At 36.7% G+C, this 25,120-nt stretch overlaps 1 protein-coding gene across 5 annotated transcripts in view; it reads left to right on the forward strand.

The window, feature by feature from the left end:
- Positions 1–25,120, forward strand: part of PRKD3 (protein kinase D3) — an 85,416-nt gene that overhangs the window by 21,660 nt on the left and 38,636 nt on the right. For all 5 annotated transcript variants that reach the window (XR_014017520.1, XM_081255080.1, XM_081255078.1 and 2 more), the window contains one exon: positions 23,795–23,933. Coding sequence is in view for 4 of the 5 variants with exons in the window: in XM_081255078.1 (XP_081111204.1) it covers positions 23,795–23,933 (139 nt within the window). In the remaining variant the exon portion in view is untranslated. The remainder of the gene's footprint in view (positions 1–23,794; positions 23,934–25,120) is intronic.

A 25,120-nucleotide genomic window follows, 5' to 3' on the forward strand; every position in this document is an offset into this window, starting at 1 on the left:
ATCTTTTATATTTATCCACTTATTTAACATTTTCAGTACTCTTCATTACTTTGTGTTAGATCTGAATTGTATGCAATATGTCCTTTCTCTGTCTTCATTTAGATTTTTCTTTTCTTGGTTTTCAGCAATTTGAAAATCACATGCCTTATTATAGTTTTCTTTCTGTTTTGTTGCTGGGGGTTAAGCTTGGTCTTGAGATTATAGTTTCTTCAACTTTTGAGACTTTTTGTATTCCTTGAAGCTTCTTTTAGTCTTTATCTGTGTCATTTCTACCACCATTTAAAAATTTTCCTAAACATGCTCTTGTTTACTTTCTTCCTCATCTTCTTTCTATCTAATCCAGACTTTCATTTGAAATATGCAGTGCAATAGGAAAGCTATATTTGAATTGCCTCCAAGTTGTGCTGTGACCACACCTGAGCTAATATGCATTTTTAAAACCATTTTCAATCCCAGCCTACTGTTTTTTGTTTAAGTTAGTTTATTTTTTAAATGTTATTTATTTATTTATTTTTGGCTGTGCTGGGTCTTTGTTGCAGCGCACGGGCTTCTCTAGTTGTGGCACAGGCTCTAGAGCACATGGGCTCAGTAGTTGAAGCGCAGGCTTAATTGCGGTGTGTGGGATGTTAGTTCCTCGACCAGGGATCAAACCCGGGCCCTCCTGCATTGAGAGCATGGAGTGTTAACCACTGGACCACCAGGGAAGTCCCCCCAGCCTACTGTTCAAAATAGGTTGGAGTGTGAACCAAACTCCTTGTCAAAGTTTTGCATGATTCAATAATTTTTGATAAGTTGGTCAGTTGGTTACAATCAAATGAACAAGCTAATACACATACTTTGACAAATGCAGACTTTACCTCAGTGTTTGCATCTTTTTTCCTACAAAATCTTATCCAGTCTACTTATATCTACTTTTAAACAGTACACAGGAAAATTTCCTGATTACCCTTCAGTGAGCATTTCCTAATGACCAGCTTTTATTTTTTTTAAAATTAGGATCAACATTTTCAAAGTTTGTCATATTTATGCAAAAATGGCTAAATTTTCAAAAATCTTTTACCACAAGGTCACATGTTGTAAAGGATCAAGATTCTTAAATGTTTACAAGGTCCATGTATGTGGTTGCAAGCTTAAGTGCAACTTAAATGTGACTTACTTTGTAACAGTGGTTTTCAACTCTGGCTGCACGTGAGAATAACCAGGGAGCCTAACAGACCCTTTCCCAGGCCAGTGAAGTCATGCTCTCTGGGGGTGGAGAGTTTGTATAAGCACTATGGTTCTAATGAGCAGCCAAAGTCAAGAACCTCTACTTTAATGGAAATCAACAAGCATAAATGACCAGATAAGTGATAATCTGAAGATATTTTTTCCACATATTTAAATTGCATATTTTGTTGTATGAGCTTGCTATCATTGTTTCCCACATGCAATAATGTATTTTTAAGACATCTTATAATTCAAAAATTCAACAAGGTCTATATCCGATTATAGGTTAATATGACAGTTCAAAATTTTATATTAAAAAAATGCTAGTGATATCATTTCTTCTATTTGGCAGATTGCAGAGAGCTAAATGGCACCTTTCCTAGGTGCCATTATGTGTTATGACTTCATGCAACTAAACAAATGTTTGTGGTATAGTTATTCTGTTCAATCACAGTGCTGGATATTATGGAGCCTATCAAGATAAAAGATAAGTTCCCTGCCTCTGATGATTTATGCTCTAGAAAAAAGAGACGATGAGCGAATGTCAAATTACTGTAATGTAAGGTAGATCATGATAAGTCCTGAAATAAAGCAACAAAAATGGTAAATGACTCAAAGGAAGAACTGTCATCTTGTTGGGGAGTTACGACAGCCTGGTTTAAACCCTACTTTTTGCTTTCATTATCACCAACTGTAGTCCTTCACCTAGGGAGCTAAACTCCAGTTGCTAAAATGCCCCACCACTACTTCGATAGCTTGTAGCATGAATACAAGATACATTAGCATCCTCAGTAGTCAATGAGAGAGCAGAAACCATCTATTTATTCATTTCATAGTCAAATGAATAAAGCTTTATGCTTCTGATTCCTAGTAGTGTTCTAAATTTTATAAGATCTAGACCTAGTTATTCAAGAATTCATGGTGATTTCTGTTCTCCTCACTCCCCTGCAATTAACTAGACAAACATTTGGGGTTGCTGGCAGTGAACAAGTGACAGAAATATGTGATTATTTTTGTAAGGTATTATTGCAAGAATACTTAGAAAAAAATGCTTATGATTCCCAAAGGCATATCTCTAGTCCAGATTCCTTCCTAAGCTCCAACCGTGCCATATTCTGTCTTATTACTAGGCCTTTGTGCCTGCTGTTCTTTTCCTTGGAACACCCTTCCCCTGCCACATCCTCTGCTTAAACCTCCAGGAAGTCTTTTCCTGACCTCCTCAGTCTGGGTTAGGTGCTGGTAATCCTGTACAATCTGTATTTTAACTTTCATCATATTGATTGTAATTGTCCTTTTACTCGAAAGTATCCACCGTAAAACTGTAAGCTCTACAGGGTCAGGCATCATATCCATAGCAGGTGCTCAACAGATGTTTCTTTTTTTTTTAATCTTTATTGGAGTATAATTGCTTCACAATACTGTGTTAGTTTCTGTTGCACAACAAAGCGAATCAGCCATATGCATATACGTGTCCCCATATCCCCCCCCTCTTGAGCCTCCCTCGCACCCTCCCTATCCCACCCCTCTACTAGGTCATCGCAAAGCACCGAGCCGATCTCCCTGTGCTCTGCGGCTGCTTCCCACCAGCCACCTGTTCTACATTCGGTCGTGCATGTATGTCGATGCTACTCTCTCTTCGCCCCTGCATTGCCCTCCCACCCCACGTCCTCAAGTCCATTTTCGATGTCCACCTCTTTATTCCTGCCCTGCAACTAGGTTCATCAGTACCATTTTTTTTTTTAGATTCCATATATATGCATTAGCATGCAGTATTTGTTTTTCTCTTTCTGACTTACTTCACTCTGTATGACAGACTCTAGGTCGATCCACCTCACTACAAATAACTCAATTTCGTTTCTTTTTATGGCTGAGTAATATTCCATTGTGTATATGTGCCGCATCTTCTTTATCCATTCACCTGTTGATGGACATTTAGGTTGGTTCCATGTCCTGGCTATTGTAAATAGAGCTGCAGTGAACATTGTGGTACATGACTCTTTTTGAATTATGGTTTTCTCAGGGCATATGCCCAGTAGTGGGATTAATGGGTCCTATGGTAGTTCTATTTTTAGTTTTTTAAGAAACCTCCATACTGTTCTCCATAGTGGCTGTATCAATTTACATTCCCACCAACAGTGCAGGAGGGTTCCCTTTTCACCACACCCTTTCCAGCATTTATTGTTTCTAGATTTTTTGATAATGGCCATTCTGACCGGCATGAGGTGATACTTCATTGTAGTTTTGATTTGCATTTCTCTAATAATTAGTGATGTTGAACATCTTTTCATGTGCCTCTTGGCCATCTGTATGTCTTCTTTGGTGAAATGTCTATTTAGGTCTTCCGCCCATTTTTTAACTGGATTGTTTGTTTTTTGATATTGAACTCCATGAGCTGTTTGTATATTTTGGAAATTAATAAATGTCTGTTGTTTCATTTGCAAATATTTTCTCCCATTTTGAGGGTTGTCTTTTTGTTTTGTTTATGGTTTCCTTTGCTGTGCAAAAGCTTTTAAGATGTTTCATAATTGAATAAGTAAAGAAAATAATCCATATGGAGCAGTATAGTATGGTAGTTAAAAACATGAGTTTGCGGGTCAGTAAAATTTGGGTTTGTCTTTACCACTTACTAGTTGTGTAACCTTGGTTTCTTATCTGGAAAATGAGGTTAAAAGTAGTACTAATTTCATGGTTTTGTGTGTGTGTGTATGTGTACATTAAATGATATATTTATAAAACGCTTAGTCCAGCACCTAGCACATAGTAATCACACAGTAAGCGTTAGCTTAACAATAATATTATTTATTAGTCTGATCTTCATGGCTTCTAAACTAAACAAACAAGCAAACAAACAAAACTTTAACCACACTGTACTTTGGGATCCTTTCCCTTTTGAGAGCTTATAAGAAACTAGTGGTGATCCAGAAATAGCTGAAAGCTACTACCAGTTAAGTTTATGTTAACTTTTGGTTTTCTGCTTTATGGAATATACATTTGTGTCATAATCTATTTTCTACTGTGTATAAGACAATTGATTCCTTTCTTGATCTGTATGGGTAAATTCTTTACAATTTCATATTAGCTCTACTAATGCTTCTTTTTATCGATGCAGAAAATTGGAGGTTAATGATATATCACTTCTGTGGTTTATTTAATCTTCTGTTCTTGGTCTGTATGTGTGAGTTGCATGTGCAGTCTTAGCTCCTGAAAACCTGTGACTTTTGTCTTCAATATTGTAATATATTCCTCAGGGGATTAGTTTCTTTAGATTAATGTGATTACAGATGTGATTTCAGAGTCATATAATTTTGAGTTCAACTGATTTAACTAGTTCATTACTATTGTTGAGCAGTAAGTGAGCAAACATGCTTTTTCTGTATTTCTATATCCTTAGGCTATTACATCTAATATCATGGAATTGGGATATTCCTTACTGTATGAATATTCCCAAGGACTGAACTGCCAGAAAGAGCCTATAGAGCAACTATAAAGGTATAGGGAGAGGATCGTTCATTGAAACTATGTAAGATCTTTTGATATCACAAGAGGGACATGAACACTAACCAAGAGTACATAAATATTTCCATTAGGGAAAAAGTGATTAAAAGTATTTATTGATAATTATCTTAAGAAATAAATGAATACAACTACAAATAAAATTTAAAAATTTTCTGAAATATTTAAGAAAAAGGCTTTGTGAAATAAATGTAGTATCATGTTCCCGAAAAGGAAGACTGATAGTATATAATTTTTACTCCCCAATTTAAATTATTTTTTCCATTCAGACTGTTATTGGGATTCTTTTTACTCTGACAGTGTTTTTCTAAAGTTTATCTGGGAGAAAAAGTAGTCAAAAGCATTAAGTTAAAAATCTGAAAAATAAGAGAGAAAGGGAAGAGAAAAACTACAATAACTGAAACCAAATACTGCTAAAAACAGTAATAGATCCATGGTACATTTTAGGTACATGCCAAGGGAGGCATGAGAAAAAAAGAGGAATCATTTTTCAGAAATTTGTGTTTAGAAAACTCATTAAGCAGTTGAAGGGCCATAAACATAGACCTCCACTTAATACCTGACACCAAGATAAATTTCAGAGGATTTAAAGGTTACATATGAGCATTCAAATCAAAGGAAAATTAGAATAAAGTAGAATTGAATATTTACCAAACTTATAATAGAGAGTGGGTATTTTACTTTCAAAACAATAAAAGGAAACGAAAGGGAAAAGAACAGTTTCCAGATTTGAATATTCCAAGTATAATATTTACATATGTAAGATAATAAAAACGGAAATAAGATGGGGGAAATACTACAACAAGTATTATATAAGGTTAATATCTATTCTGTAAAGAGCTCATATATTTGTAAGAAAAACACTGGTCTCTAAATATTTGGTCAATTGATAAAAAATATATTTATTTTTTTTTTTTTCTTTTTGCGGTATGTGGGCCTCTCACTGCTGTGGCCTCTCCCGTTGCGGAGCACAGGCTCTGGACGCGCAGGCCCAGCGGCCATGGCTCACGGGCCCAGCCGCTCCGCGGCATGTGGGATCCTCCCAGACCGGGGCACGAACCCGTATCCCCTGCATCGGCAGGCGGACTCTCAACCACTGCGCCACCAGGGAGGCCCAAAAAATATATTTCACAAAGATATTAAATTAGTAAACAAGCTTGTGGGAAAATGTTCAAAGTAGTAGTAATAAATAAACATTAGGTATTATGTGCTCAATTAGGGGAAAAGTGTGATTGGTATTTCCATTATAGGTCAGGGTATGGTAAAACCTCATAGAAATAGAGAACAATCAATGATTCCAGGCTTATAAAAGTTAAAAACTGTATCAATTTCTAACTAACACAGATAATATAAAACATATACACTGAGATTTCCCCCCCGCCCAAAGAATATATCTCTGTAACCAGCAAATCATTGATTGTTGAACTTTGCTTAAAACTTGGATGTGGGACTTCCCTGGTGGCGCAGTGGTTGAGAGTCCGCCTGCTGATGCAGGGGACGCGGGTTCGTGCCCCGGTCTGGGAAGATCCCACATGCCGCGGAGTGGCTGGGCCCGTGAACCATGGCCGCTGAGCCTGCGCGTCCGGAGCTTGTGCTCCGCAATGGGAGAGGCCACAACAGTGAGAGGCCCGCGTACCGCAAAAAAACAAAACAAAACAAAACTTGGATGTGACCAAAAGTGGTCACTCTTTGAATTCAGTCCAGTTTCATGACACATCCTGAGGGTGGAGTGGGTGGAGTTTCTTTTGTTGTTGTTGTTGTCTTTAGCTTAAGCCAAAAAGTTAGCTTCCTTTTTTTGAAAATTTGAAATGCTTCCAACATTTATGTTACATTGAGGTTGGTTCTGTTTTACTCCTCTTTCTATCCCTCCAACTGCCTTATACTCAGTAGACATTTGTTAAAAGACACATTCTACCTGCTTTTACTGCTAGAAACATGATACTGCAATTAATCTGTGGTGCTAATTACTTCCTTTGATGAAATAACGTATAGTTAGAGCCACAAAGAAAAAGGAATGAGCGGATAAGCACCAGTATTCTTTTCCATCCTGTGTCATGTATCAGCGCCTTAGTTTTGCCCAGCCTGCTCCAACTAGTTTAGATGGTCAGATATTTAGTTTCTAGAGCTCTTTCTGGAATTGTGCAAAAGGCCAGGTTCTTCTAGAAGACTCTGAAATTCTCTAACTTATTCACTCTGAGAATACCAGTGACCTTCATCCTTATTCCTTGTAAGAATGTAGATTAGGACAATTTTATTGGCAAATACTACAGCCCCAGTATCTAATTTTAACATATAAGATTAAATTAAAACAGTAGGTCTCAACTGGGTTGACACCACCGCCCCACCCCACCCCTTGCCTGGGAACACTGGGCAGTGGCTGGAGACGTTTTGTTTTTGTTGTCTCAGCTAGCGGGAGAGGAAGTGCTACTGGCATCTAGTGGATAGAGGGCAGGGAGGCTGCTACAGTGCATGGGTGAGCCCACCTGCCCGGCCCACTCCCCATCCCAGCAAAGAATTATCTGGTCCAAAATGCCAGTAGTGCTGAAGTTGAAAAACCCTGAGTTAGACTATATAGAAATAGAATTTATGAGTTTGGAGAAATCGAAAACTTCTGTTAGTAATATTGTAGGGTCTTAGTAAATTAGTGATAATCATTGTCTTCTAGATGTGAATTGTAGCTTGAGAGCTTTAAAATAGGATTTCCAGTTTGGCTTGGGTGTGTTTGTTTTAAGAATATTACACAGTTTCCATTATGAGTATGGATATAGTTAAACAATGGAAGGAAGTTTTTAACCTGTGTATATTAGATTTCTGTATCTTCATATTGGTTTATAAAGCAAACTTAACAACACACGGGATCTCTGCCTTCTAGGAGTTTATAAGCTGAAGGGAGTGTTTTTTATACTGATGAAATCCAAAGAACTGGTAGAACTGGCATTCAGGAGAACAAGAAGGCAGACACTCGGAGCAGTAGGTAGAAGTGGGATTGAGCCAAGCAGAAATTGGCTGATCAGATCTCTGCTAGGAGGCCACTACCAGAGAGTCAGATTACAACGAGCAAATCAAAACTGAGGGAGCATGCCTTGCCCATCTAAGAAGAGAGTGTTCATGCATGGATTCCCAGTGTCAAAATTACATTAGCATTTAATTTAAATCTGTTCTGTTATTTTTTGTTATTGGTATGTATTTTAAAAAGATAATAGTAATCCAAGAGAGAGGTAACAGTGTTTTCAAATCAGACAGATGCAGGTTAAGATTTTGATTCTGTAACTTTCTTATTTTTTGTGATTATAGATCCTTTTTTTTTTTTTAATATATTCTTTCTTCTGTCATTTGACTTCTAATCCTGATTAGTAACTCAAGGGTCATAATACCTACCTCAATGTTAAAATATAAAGCCCTTAATACATCGTCTGGCACATAATTAATACCTTCAAAATAGTTATATTCATGGTTTTAAAATCTCTTGAAATCTGGAAAGATCATTGATCCTGTAGTGTTCTTAAATTTTTAGTAAATACCAAAGCATGTATAGCATTCATGCTATACACGTGACAGTAACTTTGCTTTACTCTTGCCCTTTGATTTTAGTATTTAGCATATAACAAACTTAAAAATAGAGTTGAAATATTCACTTAATAGAGGAGTGGGGTTACTTGTTTTAGGAATTTTGAGGAAATTAAATGAGATAGCCTCTGTCAAGTGCTTTGCATAATGCTTGATGCATGGCAACTTTTACACTCAATGAATGTTAGCTTCTTACCTTGCTTTCACATTGCCAAGAGGCTTAGAAATACCACTATAATGCTACTGCTATTGTCTTTGCTGAATGAAGTTAGTAGATGTAATTGGAGTAGGAGAGGAAATTGGCAGACAGCAATTCATTTTAAGCTATAATGATGTTTACTGAAATTGAAATGATTCTAACTAAAGCTGACTGTTTGCTTTTAACTGATATAAAACATTTGTTTTAGTTTTGACCATTTACATGACACTAGACCTGAAGGCTCTTTATGTATCCTAATTTAGGAGGATTTTGGTCTATTCTTTGACTGAATACATTGTCTCTGCAGACATGGTGTAATTTTCAGGTCCTGCCATAATAGAGTGAAAGCCCCAGCTGTATTTTTTGTGTTCTAGAAACCAGTTGTCATTCTCTTTTTTTCCCCCCCGTTCTTTCCACTACAGCTGTGTTGCAGTCACTAGGTGACATACTACTCTTTACCCTATCCCTACATTTTTTTGTCTTGGCAAAACAGCATCAGGCAACCATTAACTAATCTGGAGCCTCAAACTGGAAGAAGGATTTTTTTTTTTTTTTTGATTCTACTGGGTATTCAGGTTAAGACCTTGACTAGAATAGAAAGTTCCAAGAAGTTTGAATTAAAGATAATCAGAACTAACTGAAAAACAAAGAAAAAATAAAATGAATGTTTTGGATTGTGTCAAAGAAAATGGTATTAAATGAAGCAATTCCTCTGGAATGCCGTATTCAGAAAATCCTGTTGGAGATTAGTGATGAGATTCAGAGTCCACATTGAATAATTTTCTCATTGGCTCATCTAGACTTTAGTGCCTTCTATCTGTGTATAGAAACAGAGTCCTTGAAATTCTTCTCTTCAATTAAATACTTTACTAAAAAGTGATGTTAAAGTAATACTTATATTTGTTTCTGAGAAATACTTTAGTGTTAAATTAGTTTACCTTTGCTCAGTAGGCAACAACTTTTTTCAGTAAGTTCCTGTTAGATACTAAGTTCTAGGTGCTGGGCATTCAGTAGGGAACATTGAAAAGAGATTGCCCTTGCCTTCTTGGAGGTTATTTACTATGATCTGGTTTATTATTAGAAAGACTTACTGTGAAGATTTACTTGGCATCAAATGACTTTAGTATTCAACCTTTCAAATTAAGTGAACATAAAAAAAAAAACCTGTGCTGCTGGAAAGGTTCTATATCTTGATCTGCGTGGTCCTTACATGGGGTAGGGGATGTAGAGTTATCTGTCTTCTAATTAACATTAGTGTACTTTACTCATTATACTTCAGTTAAAAATGCTTTTTAAAGTAAATTAAATGTACAGTAAAACTCCAGTGGTGGGACTTCCCTGGTGGCACAGTGGTTAAGAATCCGCCTGCCAATGCAGGGGACAAGGGTTCGATTCCTGGTCCAGGAAGATCCCACATGCCTTGGAGCAACTAAGCCCATGAGCCACAACTACTGAGCCTGCGTGCCACAACTACTGAATCCCATGCACCTAGAACCTGTGCTCCGCAACAAGAGAAGCCACCGCAATGAGAAGCCCGCACACTGCAACAAAGAGTAGCCCCCGCTCGCCACAACTAGAGAAAGGCTGAGCGCAGCAACGAAGATCCAAAGCAGCCAAAAATAAATTAAAAAAAAAAAGTCCAATGGTTTTCCATTGCATTTAGAATAAAACTCATATTCCTTTTTTAAAAGTGTATAATGATAAATGATATGTCAGATAATGTTAAATTCTGAAGCTGTTTTGTTAATATGTAAAAATTGTATTTGACCAAGTAGAATTAAAAAGTTGGAAACTTCCTACCTCATCTAACATATTTTATTGACAGAATTTTAATGGCTTGAACTTTAAACTGTTCACATTAAATAACTCAAAATATAGTGTTGCTTGAAGGAATTTTATTTGCAAGTATTAGAACTTTTTACTTAGGATAAGTATAAGTTAATACCATAAAAAGTAACTTCCGCAAAATGGTCATAGAAAGATAAGATGATCTGTTTTTTATACTTGAAACCATCTTTAATGCAAAAGCAAAGACAGACGAGTCTAAAGTGGGCAAAGTGAGCGCATAAGGAAGGGGTGAGCATTTGATAACTTATGAAGTTCTGTTACTTTCCCACATGGACTGGGAACAGACTTCATTTTGCACAGTCAAGAGAAGTCATTGGCACAGTGATGGGGGGGGGATTTGGAAAGAGGCCAAACTAAAGGCCTCTTTTGCTTCTGCCCTGCTAGCTCTTTTACTGTTTCTTTCATTTCCTCTTCTTTTAATCAAGGCTGAAATAGGCTAGGGAAAGAAATATAGGCATGTCTAGTTTTCAGAAGGTTATCACCTTACTTCCACATTTTCCAGTCCCTCTATATTCTTGACCCCTTTTTTCCCCAGAGCAGTGTTTCTCAACTTCAGCACTGTCGACATTTTGGGCCAGAGAATTCTTTGTTCTGTGTAGTGTTCATTGTAGTATGTTTAGTAGCATCCCTGGCCTGTACCTACCAGATATCAGTACCACAAGTTGTAACAACCGGAAGTGTCTCAAGACGTAGCCACGTATCTTCTGGAGGGCAAAATCACCCCAATTGAGAACTACTGCCCTAGAGGAATAAGCTAAATAAATAGCCAGTGACAATTGCTGAGAGTTACTAAGCTTGTTACCACCTCTGCTGCTTTTCTAATCTTGGTCCCTATTACAAGCAGCTTTTTTTCCCTTCTCATGAGAAAAGGGTACTTAGAAAGCATTATACCATTTTATTAGGTAAGACTTGTATTCTGGAATGATTAATAGAAAGGAGCCCATTGAAAATAGAAATTCACAATGTAATCAAGAATTGATTTTCATTCGTTTGGTAGCATATTTCTTCCTCTTAAAAAATTATACAACTGAAAGGGGAAAAAAGTTCTCCTTTGTTCTTTATTGTGCTGGAGGCTGGCTTAGGAAAACAAGCCATTATCTTGAAAAAGCTCTCTTTTTCTGTATAGGGTATTTTACTGGCATCAGATCATTTTGAGAAATTCAACATATATACTGCTAAATATACAGGGATTTTGTTTGTGTTTTTTGATATGTTGTTCAGGCCTTATTAAGGATCTCCCACACAAAGAGAAACATTCTGAGGAATGGTTGGATTTGGTGTTTTAAAGATCATCAGTCCATGAAACAGGCAAATACGAATAGCCAATTTACAGAAAATATAGCTGTCTCTTAAGCATGTGAAAAATGCTCAACTTCACTTCTTATTAAAACTATACTGAAATACATTTTTTACCTAAAGTCAACAAGTTCGATAATATACTTGCTGTGGACTGAACTGTGCTCCTCTTCCTTCTCAATTCATATTTTGAAACCCTAACCCTCAGTGTGACTATATTTGGAAATAGGACTTTTAGGAGGTAGTTAAGGTTAAATGAGATCATAAGGGTGAGGTCCTAATCCAGTAGGATTGGTGGCTTTATAAGAAGAGAGGAAGAGAGAAAGAGATCTCTCTCCCCCTCCATGAGCATACTCCGAGGAAAGGTCATCTGAGCACACAGTGAGAAGACTGCTGTCTGCAAGCCAGGAAGAGGGCTCTCAACTAGAATTTGACCATACTGGTACCCTGATGTTCAACTCCAGCCTCCAGCAATATGAGAAAATAAATTTCTGTTTTAAGCTGCTCAGCTATGGTATTTTGTTATGCAGCCTGAGCTGACTAGTACAATACTGTAAAACAGTATGTAGAAGAAACAGACTTTTTTTTTTTTTTTTGAGGGGGGTACTCGGGCCTCTCACTGTTGTGGCCTCTGCCGTTGCGGAGCACAGGCTCTGGACGCACAGGCTCAGTGGCCATGGCTCACGGGCCTAGCCGCTCCACGGCATGCGGGATCTTCCCAGACTGGGGCACAAATCCATGTCCCCTGCATTGGCAGGCGGACTCTCAACCACTGTGCCACCAGGGAAGCCCCCCTTTTTTTTTTAGTATAGTTGATTTATAATGTTGTGTTGGTTTCAAGTATACAGCATAGTGATTTGGTTATACATATATATGTATGTATCTATATTTCTTTTTTTAAATTCTTTTCATTGTAGTTTATTATAAGATATTGAATATAGTTCCCTGTGCTATACAGTAAATCCCTATTGTTCATCTATTTTATATATGGTAGTGTGCATCTGTTAATCCCATACTCCCAATTTATCCTTCCCCCCCCTTCCCCTTTGATAACGGTAAGTTTGTTTTCTGTGTCTGTGAGTCTTTCTGTTTTGTAAATAAGTTCATTTGTATTATTTTTTAGATTCCACGTATAAGTGATTATATATTGTCTTTCTCTGTCTGACTTACTTTGGTTAGTCCATCCATGTTGCTGCAAATGGTATTATTTCATTCCTTTTTATGGCTGACTAATATTCCATTCTGTCTGTCTATCTATCTACCAACCACATCTTCTTTATCCATTCAACTGTTGATAGACACTTAGGTAGCTTCCATGTCTTGGCTTTTTTTTTTTTTAATTTTATTGGAGTATAGTTGATTTACAGTGTTGTGTTTCAGGTGTACAGCAAAGTGATTCAGTTATACATATATATATATATATATATATATATATTCATTCTTTTCCAGATTCTTTCTCATATAAGTTATTACAGAATATTGAGTAGAGTTCCCTGTGCTATACAGTAGGTTTGGCTGTTGTAAATAGTGCTGCTGTGAACATTGGGCTGCATGTATCTTTTTGAATTAGAGCTTTGTTTTTTCCACATACATGCCCAGGAGTGGGGTTGCTGGATCATATAGTAACTCTGTTTTTAGTTTTTTAGGAACCTCCATAGTGGCTGCACCAATTTACATTCCCACCAGCAATGTAGGAGGGTTCCTTTTCTCCACACCCTCTCCAGCATTATTATTTGTAGACTTTTTGATGATGGCCATTCTGACCAGTGTGAGGTGATACCGCACTGTAGCTTTGATTTGCATTGCTCTAATAATTAGCAATGTTGAGCATCTTTTCATGTACCTATTGGGCATCTATATGTCTGCTTTGAAGAAATGTCTATTTAGGTCTTCTCATTTCTTATTTATTTATTTATTTATTTATTTATTTATTTTTGGCTGTTTTGGGTCTTCACTTCTGGGCAAGGGCTTTCTCTAGTTGCGGCGAGCGGGGGCCACTCTTCATTGCGGTGCGCGGGCCTCTCACTATCACGGCCTCTCTTGTTGCAGCGCATAGGCTCCAGACACGCAGGTTCAGTAGTTGTGGCCCACGGGCCCAGTTGCTCCGCAGCATGTGGGATCCTCCCAGACAAGGGCTTGAACCCGTGTCCCCTGCTTTGGCAGGCAGACTCTCAACCACTGCGCCACCAGGGAAGCCCTTCTCCCCATTTCTTGATTGGGTTGTTTGTTTTTTTGATATTGAGTTGTTTGAGCTGTTTGTGTATTTTGTACATTAAGCCCTTGTCAGTCCCTTCGTTTGCAAATACTTTCTCCCATTTCATAGGTGGTCTGTTGTTTTGTTGATGGTTTCCTTTGCTATGCAAAAGCTTTTAAATTTGATTAGGTCCTATTTGTTTATTTTTGTTTTTATTTCTATTGCTTTGGTAGATAACTTAAGAAAACGTTACAATTTATGTCAGAGAATGTTCTGCCTGTCTTCTAGGATTTTTATGGTGTAATGTCTTATATTTAAGTCTTTAAGCCGTTTTGAGTTTATTTTTGTGTGTGGTGTGAGGGAGTGCTCTAACTGTATTGATTTACATGCCGCTGTCCAGTTTTCCCAGCACCACTTGCTGAAGACGCTGTCATTTTCTCCGTTGTATATTCTTGCCTCCTTTGTCAAAGATTAATTGATCATAGGTTTATTTCTGGGCTCTCTATTCTGTTCCACTGATTCATATGTTTGTTTTTGTGCCAATACCATCCTGTTTTGATTACTGTAGCTTTGTCCTATTGCCTGAAATCTGGAAGGATTATGTCTCCAACTTTGTTCTTTCTCCTCAGGATTACTTTGGCAATTCTGGGTCTTTTGCGGTTCCATATAAATTTTAAGATTATTTGTTCTAGTTCTGTGAAAAATGTCATGGGTTATTTGATAGGGGTTGCATTAAGTCTGTAGATTGCTTTGGGTATTGTGGACATTTTAACTATATTAATTCTTCCAATCTAAGAGCATGGGATATTTTTCCATTTCCCTGAATCAACTTCAGTTTCATATATCAATGTTTTAAGTTCTCAGCAGATAAGTCTTTCACCTCCTTGGTTAGGGTTATTCCTAGGTGGTTTTTTGTTTTTTGTTTGTTTGTTTGTTTTGATGCAGTTTTTTTTTTTTTGCTTTGATGGCTGGCCTTTTTTTTTTTTGATGCAATTTGAAACGGGGTTTTGTTTTCATGTTCTGATACCTCATTGTTAGTGTAAAGAAATATAACAGATTTCTGTATATTAATCTTGTATCCTGCTACCTTGCTGCATTTACATATCAGTTCTACTAGTTTTTGTGTGGAGTCTTTAGGGTGTTCTATATAAAGTATCATGTCATCTCCATATAATGACAGTTTTACCTCTTCCCTTCTGATTTGGGTACCTTTTATTTTTCTTGTCTGATTGCTGTGGCTAGGACTTCCAGTGCTGTGTTGAATAGAAGTGGTGAGAGTGGGTATCCTTGTCTTGTTCCAGGTTTTAGTGAGAAGGCTGTCAGCTTTTCATCATTTAGTATTACGTTGGCTGTGAGTTTGTCAAAAATGGCTTGTATTTTGTTGAAATATGTTCCCTCTATACCCACTTTGGCAAGAGTTTTTGTCATAAATGTATGTGGAAATTTATCAGATGCTTTTTCTGCATTTATTGAGATGATCATGTGGTTTTTGTCTCTTTTTTGGTGATGTGCTGTATCACATTGATAGATTTGAAGCATCCTTGTGACCCTGGAATGAATCCAGCTTGATCATGGTGTATGATCCTTTTTCTGTGTTGGATTCGGTTTGCTAATATTTTGTTGAGGATTTTTGCATCTATGTTCATCAAAGATATTGGCCTGTAATTTTCTTTTTTGGTAGTGTCTTTGTCTGGTTTTGGTATCAGGGTGATGATGGCTTCATAGAATGACTTTGGGAGTGTTCCCTCGTCTTCAGTCTTTTGGAAGAGTTTGAGAAGGATCGGTATAAGTTCTTTGTATGTTTAGTAGAATTCCCTGGTGAAGCCATCTGGTTCTGGACTTTTGTTTGCAGGGAGTTTTTAAAATTATAGATTCCATTTCACTTCTAGTGATCAGTTTGTTCAAGTTATGTTTCTTCTTGATTCAGTTTTGTCAGGCTGTATGCTTCTAGAAACTTGTCCATTACTTATAGGTTGTCCATTTTTCTGGCATATAAGTGTCCATAATATTTTCTTATGGTATTTTGTATTTCTGTGGTATTGGTTGTTATTTCTCCTCTTTCATTTCTTATTTTGCTTATTTGGGTCCTCTCTTCTTGGTGAGCTTGGCCAGAGGTTTGTCAGTTTTGTTATCCTTTCAAAAAACTAGCTCTTTGTTTTATTGATTTCTGTATTGTTTTGTTTTAATCTCTATTTTATTTATTGCCTCTCTGATCTTTATTACTTCCTTCTGCTGACCTTAGGTTTTCTTTGTTCTTCTTTTTCTAGTTCTTTTAGGTGGAAGACTAGGTTGTTTAATTGGGATTTTTCTTGTTCTTTGAGGAAGGCCTGTATCGGTATGAACTTCCCTCTGCTTTTGCTGCATCCCATAGATATTATATGGTTGTGTTTTCATTGTTGTTTTTCTTTTTTTTTTTTTTTTTTTTTGCGGTACGTGGGCCTCTCACTGTTGTGGCCTCTCCCGTTGCAGAGCACAGGCTCAGTGGCCATGGCTCACGGGCCCAGCCACTCTGCGGCATGTGGGATCTTCCCAGACTGGGGCACGAACCCGTGTCCCCTGCATCGGCAGGTAGACTCTCAACCACTGCACCACCAGGGAAGCCCATTGTTGTTTTTCTTGAAGTATTTTTTTTATTTCCTCTTTGATTTCATCGTTGATCCATTGTTTTTTTTTTTTTAAATGCACTAGATTTTATTTATTTATTTTTATTATTATTATTATTATTTTTGCAGTACGTGGGCCTCTCACTGTTGTGGCCTCTCCCGTTGCGGAGCGCAGGCTCCGGACGCGCAGGCTCAGCGGCCATGGCTCACGGGCCCAGCCGCTCCACGGCATGTGGGATCCTCCCGGACCGGGGCATGAACCCGTGTCCCCTGCATCGGCAGGTGGACTCTCAATCACTGCGCCACCAGGGAAGCCCGATCCATTGGTTTTTTAGTAGCATGTTGTTTAGTCTCCATTTCAACGATTACATGTAGACTAAACAACATGCTACTAAAAAACCAATGGGTCAACAATGAAATCAAAGAGGAAATTAAAAAATGCCTTGAGACAAAGGACAGTGAACAACCACAAAGAGAAACAAAAAAAACCATGGATTCTTAATATATTACTTTTGGAGGTATAAATTGGTATATCCTCTGTAAAGAGCATTTGGGCAATGTCTAAAAATGTCAAATGTGCATGTTCTTTAACCTAGCAAATCTGCTTCTAGGAAATATCCTACTCATATACCCAAAAGATGGAAAAAAATGTGTATATAAGATTATACAGTGGGTATTGTTTGTAATAACAAGATTCGAAATAGTAGCTTCAATTCATGTGGCACTCAGAACATATCAGGAGTTCTAAGCTGTTTACATATATTCACTTATTTAATTTTCATGACAACCTTACAAAGTAGGTACTATTTTACAAATGGAGAAACTGAAGTTAAATAAGCCAAGGTTGTGTAGTTAGTAAGTGAAATGGATCAGGATTTGAACTCAAGATTGTTTGGCTTTAGTTTTACTCCTCAACCCATATCCCATCAGTAGGGAACTGGTAAAATAAAACCATGCAGCTGTTAAAAAAAAAAAAAAAGAATAAAAACATTCTCTGTATATTGTTATGGAATGATCTCTAAAATATATTGCTAAGTGGAAAAGAAAACAAGACACAACACTGTTTATAGTATGCCACCATTTATGTAAAATGAGGAAAAGATATGTCCATGTTTACTATCTAGGTATAAAATATGTTCAGAAGGATACTGAGAAAACTGGCAATATTGTTGACTATGGCAGAGATCACTGGGCAACTAGGGCATAGATTTTGAACTCTACTCTTGTACCTTTTTGAAAAAAATAAATTTATTTATTTATTTTTGGCTGTGTTGAGTCTTTGTTGCTGCGTGAGGGCTTTCTCTAGTTGGCGGTGAGCGGGGGCTACTCTTTGTTGCAGTACGTGGGCTTCTCATTGCTGTGGCTTCTCCTGTTAGAGAGCACGGTCTCTAGGTGCGTGGGCTTCAGTAGTTGTGGCTTGCAGGCTCTAGAGCGCAGGCTCAGTAGTTGTGGCGCGCGGGCTTAGTTGCTCTGTGGCATGTGGGATCTTCCCGGACCAGGGATTAAACCCTTGTCCCCTGCTTTAGCAGGCGGGTTCTTAATCATGTGGCACCAGGGAAGTCCCTCTACTCTTGTACTTTTAAAATTTTGAACCATGTGAATAAATTGCATACTAAAAAATAAATAAAATTATATTCTAGAAGAGTATATATTATATCCCAAAGTATAAAATAATTATCCATGAGTCCATACTGATATATATATATATATATATATATATATATATATATATATATATATAAACTACATTTGGATGAATAAATAAATGGTAAGAAATAGAAAAATCTCCTATACAGAAGAATTCCAAATAATTTATATAGATACTCTGCCTTGAAGGACAGGGAACATAAATTGTCATTTCTTAAGTGTGGGATGTGCATAGTGGCTTACTTCTAAAGAGTATGGTATTGATGGGAGGGGGACATAGCTTTCCAGTGGAGAAACCTGACAAACATGACCTCAGCCAGATCATCAAGGTCTACATCAATGGTTATAAATGATGTTGACGGTAGGTACGCTTGATATGATGATATGTTGAGAATGGCACCTTACCTCTGAGGTCTTCTTCCCCCAAACCCATAACTCCAGTCTAATAATGAGAAAAACATGAGAAAAATTCCGATAATGAGGCATCTGATGAAACACCTAAATAGTAGTACTCCTCAAAACAGTCAGGGTCCTCAAAACGCTGCAAAGTCAGAGAAACTGTCACGGCCAAAAGGGGCCTAAGAAGATACGACGATTAAAGGAAATGTGGTATCCTAAATGGGATCCTGGGACAAGAAAAAGACATTGGGTAAAAACTAAGGACTTCAGTTAATGATAATGTATCAATATTAGTTCATTAAGTATAACAAATGTACCATAGTGAGAATGTTAATAATAAGGGAAGTTGGGTGTGGAGTATATGGAAACTCACGGTACTATTGTCTCAATTTTTCTATAACTCAAACTATTAAAAGTCTATTTTTTAAAAGAGTATATATAATAAATACACTGAATAATATAAAAGTAAATTTAAAATTCAGATGTCCATGTCCTGTTCCCCAGAGCTTAACCATAAACCTGGGAAGAGAGCCTTAGCATCTTTTGTTTTAAGCATTCTAGATACTTTCCCTAAGCATCTTTGCTGTAGATATCTTTGCTGCAGTCATTTTTGTCACAAACATTCAAGTCTACAGTACTACATGATTGTGGTCAGTTGAATCTGGGTTCAGAACTGCAGAACAGAGGCCAACTGTCAAGTTATACATGGATTTTTGATTGCATAGGGGTCAGCACTCCTAGTGCACACATTGTTCTACCGTACACAGTTTTTTGCTTATTCATTCCTCTTCTCGTTCAGCATTGCACTTTTTCATTAAAATTTCTTCCTTCATTAAGAGAGGTATCAGTTTCCAAATACTAGGATGCATATTTGTAACTGAGCTTTGTATTGTGTTGTGAAAGCCTTCTACATTGTTGTTTGTATCACATGTCTGTTGGTAGACATTGCAAAATTGTATGAGAAATGTGGGATCAACTCTGCACCTTTAAGGCCCTCGGTCTCTTTCTCCTCCAATGTGTAGTGTATTTTAAAATAAGAAACCAACTCTTGGGGCAAATCATCCTCATTCGTCAGCTCAATAAGGCAATCAATAATGTTGCTAACTAGAAGAAATGCTAGTCTGTCATACAGAGTGAAGTAAGTCAGAAAGAGAAAAACAAATACCGTATGCTAACACATATATATGGAATCTAAGGAGGGAAAAAAAGGTCATGAAGAACCTAGGGGCAAGACGGGAAGAACGACACAGACCTACTAGAGAATGGACTTGAGGATATGGGGAGGGGGAAGGGTAAGCTGTGACAAAGTGAGCGAGTGGCATGGACATATATACACTACCAAACGTAAAATAGATAGCTAGTGGGAAGCAGCCGCATAGCACAGGGAGATCAGCTCAGTGCGTTGTGACCACCTAGAGGGGTGGGATAGGGAGGGTGGGAGGGAAGGAGATGCAAGAGGGAAGAGATATGGGAACATATGTACATGTATAACTGATTCACTTTGTTATAAAGCAGAAACTAACACACCATTGCAAAGCAATTATACTCCAGTAAAGGTGTTAAAAAAAAAAAAAGAAATGCTAATGAACTTTGAAACCAAACTGTCAACCAGTTATTTTATCTTTGATGGCAAAATTGCCTTATGGCCAAAAAATGCTTGCTGCAAAGATGTCTATGGTAAAGATGCTTAGGGTGGAAATACCAGATGTGATTTTAAGCTCCATAGATGATTCCCGTGTGTGACCAAAGGTGAGACATTGTCTTAGGAAATGGTTCTCTTGCTTGAAAACCAATTTGTGAATTTTTAAAAATCATGAACAGTCAATCCCTATATATTCAAATAATTATTAACAGGCTTTTATTTTTCGGTTTTTTGTGGGTTTTTTGCTCAGTACAATTGTTTAGGTTTTTTTAAAATGTGTGTTTATGTTTTATTTCCTTGTTTTCTTCTTTTTAAATGTTTAATATACTCATGCCTCAAGATTCATAATATTTTTAAAGGTTGGCCACAGTGTTTCCTGATGTTCAGTGACAATATTTAATATTCTCTCCAGCTTTTCTTCAGGCCACATTTTCTTTTACTTCATTTTGCGGGGACCCTTGTTTTCAGAGAATTCCTAAATATCCTGCTGAACACACCTGTAGATCATAATTATGAATAGCAGAAATCTCTTTTTCACAGGCTAGTTATTACATTTCCTCCCGCTTGGAATTCTGTAATTTCTCAATTATATAGATGAATATTGTGTGTAAACATTTGCTAGAAAGTTACTTTATTCCTTATCATCACTGAAGACTTTCCAGCTTGGTACACAAATGCTTATTTTAAATAAATATTCTTAATACTCCCTATAATTCTTTTTGTTTGCTCTTTAGTCTCTTAATAATGCTAATATGACTTCATTGGGTCATGTGTTTATCAAGATTATTTTATATGTATTTTTTCTAAGACATAAATTTTTTATTTTAATATTTTTCCTCTCTCATTGATGTGTTTATTTAGTTATTTAGTTATGGGGACTTTTAGTTTGGTCAAAACAGTATAAGCGATCCATATAATTTACCAGAGGTAGTTTCTAGAGGGAAGTGTTCCTTGTTGTCTTGCTTTCCATCTTCTTACGGTAAAATCCAGACCCTGATACCTCTTTCCTGACCGGTAGCTTCTGCCTTCTATTTAGGAGCTTGCTCTGTCTCTTCTTGTTCCAGTTCCTGCTACACAGTGCTGTCAGCATTATCCCTTTAAAATACAGATTTGATCATGTTACTGCCTTGCTCTGGAACCCCTTGTGTCTCCCCCTTTGGCTATAGAATAATATAAACCACTAGTGTTTATTGATCATAGTGCTGAGTTTTTTATAAACATCAAGTAATTTAATTTTGATAAGAACCATTTAAAGTTAATATTCCTGTTGATCGTTGAGAGGTTAAGCAGTTTATGTAAGGTGCTGTAGTTGGTAGGTTGCAAAGCTTGAACCCAGCTCTGTTGATTCCAAGCTTCTCTGTTTGTATGGTCCCTGTTGGGCTCCTGTGTACTTTTTTGCCTTCTTTCTACCCACCCCCTTCATTCTCCAATCGTAGGGGTCCACTGACTTACCTTCTCTCATTTACCTTGTACTTTCTCAGTGATGACCCTTTCACTTTCACTTTCTGCCCATGGAAACCTTGCTTCTCTTTTTATGATTCTGCTCAAATATCACTGTTGAAGTGATTGTCTACATTCCCAGTTAAAGTTTTTATTCCCTCTTCTAGAATTTTATTTTTTATTCTTGGCATTTCTCTTATCATGTTATATATTTGTTTTATTTCTCTTTCTACTAGATTGTAAGCCCCTGGAAGGCAAAGACTGACTGTCTTACCTTTACAAACCATAGGGCCTTACACTTAGAGGACGTGAATTTTTTTAAAAGTGAATTTTTTAATTGAGTTTTATTCATACAAATATTTTGTTAGAGATTTTATAAGGATGGAATGTGAAATCCTTTTTATTAATCCTTAAGAATTATTGCAGCTAAGTTATGAGGATGTTTTATTCCCCATTAGATGTTTTCTAATTTAATAATAACTAAATCAAATTTAATAACATTTCAATTTTAAATTAAAATTTAATGAAAATAATTTTTGATTCTATATTTTTACTCTTTTTAATGGAAAATTTTTAAGCTGTTAGAGATATGTTTAAAGCATATTATGAGGTTTTATAAATATTGGTAACTCAAATAATTGAAAAGAGAACGAGCATTATAAAAATTCTAAATATTTCTGCACTTCTTCATTATTTACTCAGTAGGTTTTTAAAAATGCAAATAAACTTTAAAATTTCTAATTAAGTCATTATTTTCAATTCTTAAAAATTTGACTTTTTCCCCCAAAATTGAGACTTTTTTAGAGATACATGTAAGAATTTTTAATGGGAAAATTAAGGTCACAAAATAAGATGAAGCTAGGTTGGTATCTGCACCTAAAACATATGCCATAAGATCCTAGACTGATGTTAGAATTAGGCTACAAATTAGGCTTGGCCTTTTGCAGTGGGCAAAGTAAACAAGAAACCATGATTATTTACATGATCGAATTGTTCATATTATAAAACCAACCAGAGAAATTTCTTTTATGGGTCCTCACAAAGAAGGGCTACTGTATGAAGTAGGTGAACCATACTCAGCAACATCCCTGCAAAAATGTGTTTACAGTTTAGTGTGACAGATATATATCAGGCCATTCAGTGCAGGACAGTGACATACTGTATAGTTCGTTAAAGGATATTCTGTGAAGAGTCAAAATAAATCAGTGAGAGTATACAGTTTTGAAATCAACTAAAGAAATTAGAACTGTCTGGAGCAGCATTTCGCAAGGTACTGATAGTTTAGAAAATGGTCTTTTTAAAAATTGTTTTAAAAATTAAAGTTATTTTGTAAGGCAAGTACTTAAAGTTGTCTCTTAAACAACTTTATTAACTATAAAACATTTTAGACTCACACCTTCATATTTTAGTCCTTGGTATACTACTCCCCAAAGTGTCTCAGTAATGTAGTCACAAAATGTAGAAGCCTTGAAATATTTACACAAAGGGCATATGTCAACAGATCTGTAAGTCCTCCTGCTCTGGGCAAAGATTTTTTGAAAAGAAAGCTACCATAAAGAATCATGTATTTGTAATTACAGTGAGTATATTAAAGAAAATATTAGATAAATGCTAGGAACTATAGGTCCATTTGGCAGAAATGTAGGCATTGGTACTCCTGTGACTGTAGTTTGGGAATTATTGATCTTCTACCGGCACTATTCAATAGAATTTACTGTGATGATGGAAGTGTTATATATCTCCACTGTCCAAAATGGTAGCCAGTAGCTAAGGTGGTGATTGAGCACATGGAATGTGGCTAGAGTGACTGAGGAACTAAACTTTTAATTTTATTTAACTTTAATTAAATTTAAATAACTGCATGTGGCTGGTAGCTAACCGTATGGGAAGCTCAGTTGTAGAAGACAGGAAAGACTGCTTACCTTTTAGGCTTTGTAAGAGAAGCACTAAGTTCAAGATTGTATTCTCCATCAGTAACTGAATAAAGAAATTCTGTACTTCTAAGAGACACATGTTTTAAGATAATCAACGATTATTTATACTGCTTACTTTTATATTTTTGAACTTGAGAATTAACCAGGATGCTTGAGCGCATGGTTGATCTTTTTGGATATTAATAGAATTGTTAGCAAATAGTGTTAGGCTAAAAACTACATTTAAAATTATTTTATAAGGTTGAGACATTTACTTATAAAAATAGAAAGCTGTAGGTATACTGATGTAGGACTATTTTCCTGCAGTTTCCAGAGTGTGGATTCTTTGGCATGTATGACAAAATTCTTCTCTTTCGCCATGACATGAACTCAGAGAATATTTTGCAGCTGATTACCTCAGCAGATGAAATACATGAAGGAGACCTAGTAGAAGTTGTTCTTTCAGGTAAGTAAATAGTTTATTTTGTTGCCTTTCTTTTCAACGAGCCTTATTTTTTGCATTTAACTAAATGCTGTGTTCAATTATACTTTGTACTACAGTTGCTTACTTCTTTCATCTATAATAATGGTTACTATGTGATTTTTACTTTCAGGAAGGTTATATCACAGATGAGAAAGTAGGAAAATAAGCCCTGAATTACTTAGTTGAGTGTTACTAAGCTAAGGGAATTATCAATTGAACCAGAAGAGGAATATGTTCATCTTTTGAGTCAAAGAAATAAAACAATTACACTGAAATTCTGGTCCCTTTCCCCATTTCTGTGAAGAGCATAGAAGAGAATTAGGGTTCAGAAAAGAAAATAAGAAAAAAAGGAGAAATAATGAAGATGTGGAAGAGGAAACTGCAATACTGTTTGATTCCATGACTTAAATAATGCTCCTTCTCCTTTTGTTCTCTGTGGACATTTTCTTATTTTTTCCTTTCCTCTCTCACCCATTCTTGCCATCCATTGTTCTTTAGCTCCTGCTATTATCTCATCCAACAAGTGGGCAGGATTGTTAGTGAGAAGTGTAAAGGAACAAAGAATGTATATAGTAGGCCTGCAAAACTTCTTGTTCGGCAGCAAAGGAAAGAGGGAGGAAGAGAGGAGAAGGGGAGGGAGGAGAGGAAAGAAATGGAAGAGAAAGAAAGGAAGACAAGCCAGTCAAGAGTCCAGAGTCCTGCCACCATTTTTTTTCCTCTTCCCAAATTCATATTTGCAGCCTGTTCTTGAGATCCTCTCTGACCATCACCTTTCCTTATTAGTCTCTTATCCTTCCCATTCATCTTCTCTACCACAACCCCAAATTCTATACACATTGCAATCCTTGTCTTTCTTTTCACTCCAGAGGGGCTTCACTCCCAGTCCTCCCTGGAGGTCATGCTCACATCTATTCCTCTCTTGCCCTGGACCCTACATCAGGCCACAGGGATAATCCACTAATGACTTGCAGGTGGTGTTGAGAGGATGTCTGATGGTGGTTGCGTCTGCTGCTGTTGACTTGCCCACAAAGGGGAGAAGAGTCTCTTTATCCTAACCACTAGGACTCTGGAGAACAGACAGAGTGTATCCTGGAATCCTAAATTAGAACTGAGTGTGTTTCCCACAGAAACATTGCTATAACTTAATGTTAAGTTCCGCAATTTTTTTT

This window comes from Mesoplodon bidens (assembly GCF_964165515.1).
Source record: "Mesoplodon bidens genome assembly, chromosome: 14".
In the NCBI taxonomy this organism is placed as follows: Eukaryota; Metazoa; Chordata; class Mammalia; order Artiodactyla; family Ziphiidae; genus Mesoplodon; species Mesoplodon bidens.